The 10,460-nt window shown below is 50.7% G+C and overlaps 1 protein-coding gene across 2 annotated transcripts; it reads left to right on the top strand.

Annotated features, from left to right (window-relative positions):
- The first annotated feature begins 647 nt into the window (after positions 1–647).
- On the top strand, positions 648–9,286 carry FAM181A (family with sequence similarity 181 member A). 2 transcript variants are annotated; one of them, XM_068192538.1, is made up of 2 exons: positions 648–1,092; positions 7,924–9,286. In XM_068192538.1, exon 2 carries the CDS (start codon positions 7,995–7,997, stop codon positions 8,862–8,864), a length of 870 nt encoding a protein of 289 aa, XP_068048639.1. In that variant the 5' UTR covers positions 648–1,092; positions 7,924–7,994; the 3' UTR covers positions 8,865–9,286. The 2 variants fall into 2 exon arrangements, with proteins under 2 accessions (XP_068048639.1, XP_068048640.1); XM_068192539.1 differs by lacking the exon at positions 648–1,092 and adding an exon at positions 6,009–7,629.
- Positions 9,287–10,460: the final 1,174 nt, after the last annotated feature.

Here is a 10,460-nt window from a genome sequence, read left to right as displayed (position 1 = left end):
AGGAGCGGAGACAAGCAGGCAGGGCCGGAGACAAGCAGGCAGGGCCGGAGGCAGGCAGGCAGGAGTGGAGGCAGGCAGGCAGGAGTGGAGGCAGGCAGGCAGGAGTGGAGGCGGGCCGGAGGCAGGCAGGGCAGGCAGGCCGGCAGGACCGGTGGCAGGCCGGCAGGTAGGCAGGCAGGCAGGACCGGAGGCGGGCCGGAGGCGGGCCGGCAGGGCCGGTGGCAGGCAGGCAGGCAGGCCGGCAGGGCCGGTGGCAGGCCGGCCGGCAGGGCCGGTGGCAGGCCGGCAGGCCGGCAGGGCCGGTGGCAGGCCGGCAGGCAGGCAGGCAGGCCGGCAGGGCCGGTGGCAGGCCGGCAGGCAGGCAGGCAGGCCGGCAGGGCCGGTGGCAGGCCGGCAGGGCCGGTGGCAGGCCGGCAGGCCGGCAGGGCCGGTGGCAGGCAGGCAGGACCGGCAGGCCGGCAGGCAGGCAGGACCGGCCGGCCGGCCCTGGGCGCGCAGCAGGAGCGCCCCGCACAGTTGTGGCAGCGCGGCCGGGCCCAGCCGGGCTCCCGCAGCGCCCCCTCGCGGCCCCGCCGCCGCACGGCCCCGCTCGGGCTCTCCCAGCGCAGCCCCGGGAAGGGCACACGGACGGCCTGGCTGTTCCTGCGGCAAAGGCATGCGGCGGAGCGGCGTTCTCCACAGGTGATGGCCATCTACCTGTGTCAGCAGAGCCTAGGAATCAAGTTTATCACTCTGAGAGGCAGACCTGACATACCCACTTCGCCTCGAGGTGCTCAGCTCAAGGGTGTACACTTGGAGACCACCAGGGCATTGAGGGTGGCAGCAGCTGGCACTGCAGTGAATGCCTGGTTCTTCAGTCTGTATGGTGATTATTGCCTTTTCTGTGGAAGTTTCTCCATCTGCCCAACCTGCAGAACAGCAGGCCCTGAAAAGCTTCTTTTGCCCAGGTTGCTCATGAAGTGCAATGTGCACTTCCTGGCACTTCACATTTCCCGGCACTCACCTCATACGGACCGTTCTAGGGGTTCCCACAGGGACCCTCAGTAACAACCGCAGCCCTTGTCACTTTCACATATTCCTTTGAAGCATAAGGTCAGTTTCAGAGAAGGAAACTTCCTAAACTGGGATGGAGGGATGACATCGAACTTGGTACATGCTGGTTCTACTTCCTTGTGCAATGGCTGCCTCCTGCAAAGGTGGCTGAATTCCCCAAACCATGAATAGTGCTAAAGTTACCAATCAAGACAACAGGTAGTGTAGAGAAGATAAGAGATCTTTAGAGTTTTGTCTAAGCATTCTGCATGGATAGTTCAGCCCAGCTAGGGCGATTACTGAGTCTTCATCCTACTATCCCTCCAGTAGGACACTTGGGACTGCAAGAGCTCCCCCATAGCTTCTGTACTGCAGACCACCAAGAGAATTTGAAGATTGGTCCAAGAAGAGGGTTGTAGTTCATCAGCTATTTCTGTCATTATAGGAAAGGAAGAATTTTTTTTTTGGTGTGACAATAATGACCCTTGTTATTTCTAACTGTTTATCAATGAAGAGAAACTAAAATAGTAGCTAGTGTTAGCTTTTATTGTCTCTATCAATCCTATGTATAAAATACCTCAAATGTGGGTCCAAGGTCAATCTGTGCTGCACAAACAACATCTGAGCTGGGGCTGCTGTGCCACAGAAACACAGCTTGTTACAGCCTCAGTGGATCTTTACTGGAAGGAGAAGAAAGAGATCAAAGACACCCTTTTGCTCGGGCACCTCCTGGCTTACCCTCTAGAGGGGATGGCAAAAGTGCTTTAAGCAAAGCTCATCCTCTCTGAACTCCCCCTGTGCTGAGCCAGTTCCTGCACACATCTGTGGGTGATGCTCGTGCACCAGCCAAACCAAGGCTCTTGTCCTGCTCCACACTCCATGGGGTGATTCACCAGTGCTGGTGGGCAGACACCGTGTCTGGAAATACAACAAGAGAGGGAGCCAGAAGGAAATGTTAGGGATAGAACCACACACCTTGTTGGATAGATCGCTGCCTGCCTCAAGCCTCATGGTCATCCTGACATGGGGGCCAGCTCAAGGCAGCACTGCCTGGGGCCGCCTGCGCCTTGTCCAAGTGCCGAGGCTGCCAAGCGCAAGTGCAGCCCCAGGTGGGCTGTGGTACAGGGCCATGCCCCGTGGTAAGACAATGCAGGTGCAGCAGTGTCAGGAGTGTGTTTCTGGGCTGAGGAGCTCAGCACGGATTTCAGTGCAGAAACACCCATGGGGAGAAACCTTGCCAAAGAGAGTGGAGCAGGGAGCAGGGCTGTGAGCCTGGCCAAAATGCGGGCAGGAGGAACACACTACCCTTCTGGCCTGGCTCTTCTGTACCATGCATTCAAGATCCAGACTCTTTCCCTGTCCAGAATCCATTGTGTATTTCTTATTTTGCAGCTTTTAGGAGAAGGTTGTCACCCTTTCATATGTTCCTATTAATGTCTGTATTTTTAAAATTTTTTTTGCAAAAAAAATTTCTGTTTCTCCTCAACAGACACGCCCTGTACCATTTGTCATGGAGTTCATCCTGCTCTTGAAATACTTATTTACTCCAGAATTATGTAAAGAAACCTATATTTGGCCCTGTTGCTTTTTTTCAGTGCATACCTGCCATGTGGGGAGGTAGAATTTAAACCTTCAGAAGGACCAAACCAAGGCCACGCTTTTTTAAAAAGCTTTATCTTATTTACCAGAAAGTGATACAGAGAAAGGCAGGATGGGCTTTGATCATGCCTAATTATGGAGTGTAATATTGGATACATGGTTACAATATTGTCATGGGTGCTTTTTTTTTCTGCCTAGAAAAACAAAATTCTCCTTAAAGAAACAGCTGTGTCCTGCCTGCAGCCTGCAGAAGAATGGCATTAGTCACGTGCAGTCCAACACGTAGCACAATTGTAAAGTTCTCTCTATGAGACTGACAGGAGCTATTCACATCGGCCCCCTCCACCATCTGCCTGAATGGCAGGCTCTGGGGCAGCAGCAGCCCCCCCGCACTGTCTCTGCATGGCCTCAACTCTTACTGCCTGCTCAAAGTCTGTCCCCAAGTGCAGAAAATCAGGCACTGAAAGCAAAGAGAGGATGTCACTCAGGTCAAAGCAGACTGTCAAGAGGGAAAAAAAAAGGAGGGTGGGGAAAGAGTCAAAGCTTCATCTGCTGGAGTGCCAGGCTGCTGTTCTCTTGGGAGCAGAGGTGTTAGTTTCAACAAGAAGATGTGGAGGGTGAGGAAAGGGGACAACTGGATAGCATGAGAATGGGGGGAAATCCCATATTCTCTTTCCCTGAGCTTAAAGGACTCAGCTCTGGGGCAGGACCAGGCTGTGTGAGTGTCAGTGCCAGGGAGAGATTTCCCTGCTGCTGTCTGCAGCGCCTGTGTGCTGGGGTGCAGGAAGGGATGCTAAGGCCTTTGGCTGCACCCCTTTGCAGTCACACATTGTCAGACATCCCTTTTGAATGAACCTTCAGGTCCTGGACAAGCTTCAATCCCAGGCTGGGGCCAGGCTCTAAGCCAGTTTGATATCCTGAGTGCCATCAGTACCAGACCACCTTTCTCCCTCATCCCTCTCCCCTCCACACACTTTGAAGGTCAGACTAGATGAAGGGAGATTCATTTTCACCCTATGAACTGATTTCCTTTCTCATTTGCAGACAATAACAGTTTTCCTCATGACAGAAATTCCTGCTATCAGTTCCTGAGGTGTGTGGCTCAGACTTACTGCAATCCTTTCCTCTCCCATTGCATTCACCTTTAAGGTCACCCAGTTCTTGCAGTATGATGTTAAATATCATCTTCCATTATTATGCCATCAGTGCATCATTAATGTCTTTCCACTTCAGTCACTGTCAACATGCAATCTAAAATCAGGATCCCCAAGGAAGAGCTTTAGTGGTCTTCCTCCATCCCAATATTACTCCTCTCCAAGCCAGTACTTCTGGTTTCACCATGAATCATCATCCCTCCCCTCAGGTTCTTGGCTCTCCTTTTCAAGCGTGAAGACAAAGCAGAGGCTTAAGTGGCAGCAGGTGAGTGAAAAGAGATCACACAACTGAATTATCTTTGCTTTTAACTGCCCACAGTGGACTGGGCAAAGAAAAGGAACAGTTCACATGTGACCCATCTGAGATGTTCCAGCTAACTGTCTAACATTTCAAAACAGCTGGAGCCCCATTTTCTCTTTGCTTCAAAGTCCACATCCATTAGGCTCAACAAGAAGTAACAGTACTTTCACCCAAATGGGGAAAAATGGTTTAAAAAATTTATAAAACACTGGAAATTTATTTTTCTCCTTCCCTCCTCTGGATCACCTCTGTACTGCTCAGTTGTTCACTGAGCTGCCTTTTGCTTTACCAGCGTGATTTAGGTGTTCCTGCTATTTAAAATGCTTATGGCACTTATGGGGAGGGATTCCTGCCACAGGTAATGGTGTGCATTTTGGGTTAGTGGGTGTGCTCACATGGTCCAGGATAACCTAATGCTGGAATACCTTTGCTGAATGGGCCCCTCAGCCTGTAAAAAATCTTTGTGAGATTTTGGTGTAGAAGTGAATAAAAGTTGACATTGCTTACAATTAGTGACACTTAAAAAAATTTTTGCAGATATACTTGTGCAAGAAAATCTTCTTTCCTCTCTTCATTTAGTCTCAAAGGAAATACTTCATTTTAGGAAAGGCCTGGCTGCAATTTTCAAGTGAATGAATTTATTCTTGTGATTTACTTAAAAAATGGAGTTAGAAAACTTTACATACCAAAAATTCCCAAGAAGCCAGCTGTCAGGAGGTGACATGTCGGATATGAAGTAGCTCTCCAGCTGGTCCCTGTCTGCATGCTGGGAAGGCATGTGGAGACATTTTTTCAATTGCTGTACTAGTTTGACATGTTCACAGTGGAAAATGATGTATCATTCTTGAGCCTTTGCTTGGTGGACACTTCAAAGTGCATTGGATCCTCATAGAGGAGTGCCCTATTGTTAATTGTTCCTTTCACATGTACATTGGGATGAACATGGCGAGAGCAGCGAGGAACAAAAGGGCTCCGGTGGCCTCTTAGAGAAAACCCTGTGCAGCTCAACCTGGGTCTGACCTTGAAAGGGTGGGTTGCTCTGGTTTTTAAATCCTGCTTGCTGGTTCATTCCCCTCTGGCACCCCACTGTTACCAGCTGCAGGGAAATGGGATGGCAGAGCAGAGAGCAGAGCCCAGCAAGACATGGGGAGCTCTCCCACCCCTGCCATGTGGTGCCCAAGGAGCCACATCCTGCACGAGCATCCTCCTGGGAGAAGATGGGCATGGCTGTAGCACAGGAGCTTAGAAAGGGCTTCTGCAGTGAGTGTGTTGGATATGTGCGGATCTGTTATGCCTCAGTAAGCAGGCAAGTCACATCCACCCTCCTCAGTCAAACCAACCCACTAACCCTCAGGCCCAGAGCACAGCCCAGGGTTCTGAAGCCCCTGTGATTTGATGTAGGTCTCATAATACATGGCATGAGTTTCCCAGGCCTCTGAGGACATAATTCATTAATATCCTGAAATAATTTTTGTCTCCCAGGCACCTGTTACTTATCTCTCTAACTCTCCCTTTTTCCACCTTGGGAAACCAACTACCTGTAGTAGGAGACTGCACCATGAAATGTGGTGTCCCAGGCTAGGTTTGAAAGCCCAAGCACAGGAGTCAGTTTATTCCTGCAAAGAGAAACATGACCCCTTGGTGTGCATCTCTTTGAATGAGCTAATCAAAACCTCTTCCTGCAGCCTCAGTTGCACAGAAGTGTCTGTGCAAGCCACACAGACAGTAGGAGAGAGGCACACCTGCAAGTAGCAAATCAGCCACTATTCTATAGCCCACTGTGGTGCCAGCAGCTCTGCAGCACATCCTGTTGCTGACCCAGCGTCTCCCTAGACCAGAAACACCTCAGCCTGGGCACCACCACATACAGCTCAGGCCAAACAGAGAGAAAAGGTGTGAACAGGGATGAGTGCACCAAGAGTCATCCCTGAGGCCTCTGCCCAGACTTTCATATAATGGCATAGTCTGGATCTTGGCTTCCTCTAATAAAAAAAGGATAAATAGAAATGAAATGAAGTAACAGTCAGTAAAATACATGTATAATGTGGCTGTTTTCATCCCTCAGTGCTCAGACCTTTGATGTCTTATGTCAGTAAAACAGATTTTACTTGCAAAATATCTTGGACTTCAGTCCCTGCTTTCCTCAGCACACATCTGTGTTTGGTTCAGAGCTTGCAGTATCTCCCTGATGATGGGTGCACAGGTGCTGTGCCCCTATCCAGTCTTCCCATCTCCGGGGTACTGGGGAGTGGAGAGCAGGAGCAAAGCTTCTTCAGCTGTGGGAGGCAGCGGGTGCTGACTGGCATACAGGCTGCTGCCAGCTCTGTGTCATCAGTGCACACCAAGGGCAGCTCTTCTGCTCTCCTTTTCCTCCAGCTCTAGGTTTTACTGTGCTTTTAAGTAATTGTCACCCCTTAGGGACAAGCCTTCAAGAAGGCAGAGGGCTCGCATAACTCTGGATCAGTAAAGGAAGCAGTTCAATTAGCATTTCACACGCCTTTTCTTCCCTCTCTTCTTACCTTCCCTGCAGCGGGCATGCTTTCCCCTTAAAGGATTGTCCTGTTTCTGCTCCTTGCCAGCGTTGGCAGGGTGACAGTAGTCGAGTGTGCAAACTTGTGCTATTGTCCCCAGGCCAGGGGGAGTCATGGAGACCCACTAATATGACACAGGAAAATGTTTGCTGATGGCAATTCTATGGGCTTTGTCTAACTCTTTCTCCATCATGACGACTCGATTTAAGTCTCTAACTGTTTGACTACAGATGCAAGAGTACTATCCAACTCCATCCTTTTGTTCGGGTAGTTTGAATGGGTAATTCAGCTTTTGTGTAACTCAATTGAGGGGGCAAACATAAAGACAAGATTCTTGAGCGCTCAAGCTCCCTTTCCATGGATATCTGCACATCTCTTTAGAGATTTTTTCCTTTCCTACCTTTTCCTGACATCATCCACCCCTTAAAAAAAAAAAAAAAAGCTCCGATGGGGAACTGTTAAAAGTAGGCTAGTCCAGTCCCCCGTATTATATTGTCCTGTGCCAATGAAGCATGTTTAGTATCAGCCCCCAGACAGCTTTGGAGAATGCAGAGAAAAGGGTGTCTAAACTTTGCTAACCTTCTTCAGCATTTTTGCACTGGATTGTGTAATTTTAAAATGAAAGGTTTCCATCGGGGTGAAGAGGATAGGGAGAATGGTAGAAATCATGGGGAAATGATTGTATTTATTAGCTGTCTTTCTGCGGCTGTCCCCATGGAGACAATTTGTGATGGCAAAGAATGCAAGGAGGGGAGGCTGATGCCTGATTGGGATGCTTTGTATTTGGCAAAGTGGCTTCTGATTGGCCTGGGAGAGCCCCGAACTCGCTGGAGTCGATATTCATTCAGCTTGCTCAAGTGCTTGCTAAACTACATCCAAACACTGGCGGGCCCTGGCTGCCTCCGCCGAGGTTGGCGGTGTGTAACCTGCCTAACGAGATTAGCGGGGAAGGGGCTCTCTCTCTGCAGCGACGCTGCCGCCAGCACCGGTGAGAAAAGCTGCCGCGCGCCGGGTGAGTGTCCGTGCTTGCTTCCAGGGCGGCCACCCCGGCTTCTGTCCACCTAAGCGCTCTCTAACAAGATTAGGCGCGGAGCTGCTGGCACTTGTGAGCCGGTCCCCGTGCCGGTGTGTGCTGGGGCAGCAGTGCGGGGCGGTGGGCTGCGGGCACGCGTCCGCTCCGACGGCAGTTTCCCTGCGTGGAAGCGTGTTTGTGTGGCTGAGAAGTTTGACGTGTCCTCCCTCCGTTTGCTTAGTGCTATTTGAACCAAAGCTTCTTGCTCAAACGTCTGCCTGTCATGTTTCGCAGGTTTGCCGAGGTTTGTCTGAAGAAGGATTATAAACTTTTCATGGGAAACTCCGCACGGTGCATTCAGTGAGATGGCATCAGACAGCGAGGTAAAAACTCTACTGAACTTCGTTAACCTGGCTTCGAGCGACATTAAAGCAGCTCTGGATAAATCAGCTCCTTGTCGCCGGTCAGTTGACCACAGAAAATATTTGCAGAAGCAGCTCAAGCGGTTTTCGCAGAAGTACTCACGGATCCCACGGTGTCACCCCAGCAAAGCCACTGAGTGCGGCTGGCGCAGGGGGGCAGAGGACCGGGCCCGCGGCCCCCAGCCCGAGGCACCTGAGCCCAGCCCCCACGGCGGGGCTGCTGCCGACAAGGTGATGCAGACAGCCGAGGCAGAGGAGAGCCTCACCGGGAAACGGGTTCTGCAGGAACAAAAACCCGAGGCTGCCCGACCGGACCAGGTGCCCATGAGGAAGCGACAGCTCCCCGCGTCCTTCTGGGAAGAGCCACGGCCGGCCCAGAGCCCGACGGCCAGAGCCTTTGCTACCAGCCCTGAGGGGCTCCAAGCCCCCAGAGACCCTCCTCCCTATGAGGGGAAGAAAAGCAAAAGAAGCCCAGACGCTGCTGGCCCGGAGAGCCCCCCTGACACTGCGCCACATGCCGGGGAGAAGGACCCCGCCGGGGCCCTCTCGGGCCGAGTGGGTGCTTGGACCTGCTGCCCCTTCCCCTGCCCCGGGCCAGGCGTGTACCAGCCCCCGGGCGCGCTGCCGCCGTCGCCCTTCCCGGGGCTGGGGCTGTGGAGGAAGAGTGCGGCCACGCTGCCGGCGGAGGTGCCGCACTTCTGCAAGGAGGCCGATGGCCCGGGGCAGAAACTCTACAGGCCCATGGTTCTGAAACCCATTCCCACCAAGCCCGCCATCCCTCCTCCCATCTTCAATGTTTTTGGGTATCTTTAGCGAGGCGGGTGTCGGAGTCATGCGAACACGACAGCTCCCGAGGGGGATTTGAAACGCCCGGTCAGCCTTCGGGCATGAGCTGCTGGCAGCGCGGAGCGGCAGGGGAGGGAGGCCGGCGCTCACACCCTGTGCCTCGTGGGCGGGCTGGAGGGAATTAGTAACTGCTGGGAAGGTACTTGGGCGGCACTCTCCTCTCCGTACCCGGCGGTAGATCGGGAATAAACCTTGCGAAGCCGGTGGCATGGAGCATGACCAGGTCTCTTTCATCGCTGGGCATTGTCTGAGCCGCGGCGAGCGGGGCTGCGGGCCATTCATAGCCGCACTTATAACACCTAGGAGACCTCCTCCACGTAGGAACATCTTTCTGGGGCTGCCCTGCGGCAGCAGCGGTGAAATGGAATGAATTAAATGCATTCAAAGAGTTTTTGTATTTTAAAGTAATTCCAGCGAAGTCAAGATATTCAGGTCATTTCGTTTTGCATGCAAGAGACTGGAAGGGTGGTATTTGATATAGAAACCACTTGTGATTGATTTAAGCTCTTGTTGTATGTAAATACTGAGAGAATTAAAAGAAAAAAAAATAAGGGAAGAAATAAGGTAATTTTATTTTGGTGATTCTGCAAATGCATTCTTAGTTTTGCCCCACTGGGTAGACACGGGTTTGATTTGCAACTGGTGGGGAGATACGAGGGCTGAAATCTCTGCCTATTCAGATTGATATAAATCAGAAGTAATTCTTCCAGGGCTAGGATATTAGCTAGTGCTAAGCTGGTGCAAATGGAAGCAGGATGAATTTCCACATCAGGAATTGCTCTGCATCACTGGAATAAATGAGGAATCTTATTAGTTTAATACAAAACCATTAGGTGTGATGGAAGTAAAAAGTGAAAAATAGACTGCCTTGATTTCTGGCTGAGAGATATCTTTTATTTTGCTTGATTTTAAGATGTTATCACAAGACCTGGCTGTAGATGTTTTGCCTAGTATTTTCCTAATATTCTTTTAACAAATTGGCTTTGGAGAATTTATTAGGAAGTGTTTTAAGTTATGTTTCCCTTAAACCCATGGAGAAAGTGGTACTAAGACACAGAACATGAAATATGAGAGGTTTAATACTTCAGGTGTATATGTCTATTTGGCTATACTGGAGTAAATCACTAAAGTCGAGAAAAGTATATTTTGGGACAAAAAAGGGCCAAATAATGGACACCCATGATCCCCCAGTGCCTGAACCTGCTGTTGCTGAAGCTGATGGGAACTTGTCCCAGGACTCAATAAAAAGTCCTGGGTTTGGTCTGTGACTAGCATAGCTCTCTATGACTCCTGATATCTCTACAAGGGGAAAACCAGAAAACGCTTCATTTGAGTGCATTGTAGTCATTTAAAAAAATATCATCGGAAGCAATTGCAGAGTATAATTTTATATCTTCTGATGGTCTTGGTATTATATAACCAGATTGCACCTTTTATTAGGATATGATCTAACCCTGGGATTAGCTCAGTTGGTTAGAGCCTGGTAGTAATAATGCCAGGGTTGTAGATTTGATCCCTCTATGAGCCAATCACTTAAGAGTTGGCCTTGATGATCTTTGTGGG

The sequence above is a fragment of the Anomalospiza imberbis genome, chromosome 6, assembly GCF_031753505.1.
Source record: "Anomalospiza imberbis isolate Cuckoo-Finch-1a 21T00152 chromosome 6, ASM3175350v1, whole genome shotgun sequence".
NCBI classification, from domain to species: domain Eukaryota; kingdom Metazoa; phylum Chordata; class Aves; order Passeriformes; family Viduidae; genus Anomalospiza; species Anomalospiza imberbis.
This window is presented reverse-complemented; position numbering and strand designations above follow the sequence as displayed.

Coding starts and splice junctions, on each gene's coding strand:
- FAM181A (XM_068192538.1), top strand. CDS start 7,995: ATGGCATCAGACAGCGAGGTAAAAACTCTACTGAACTTCGTTAACCTG.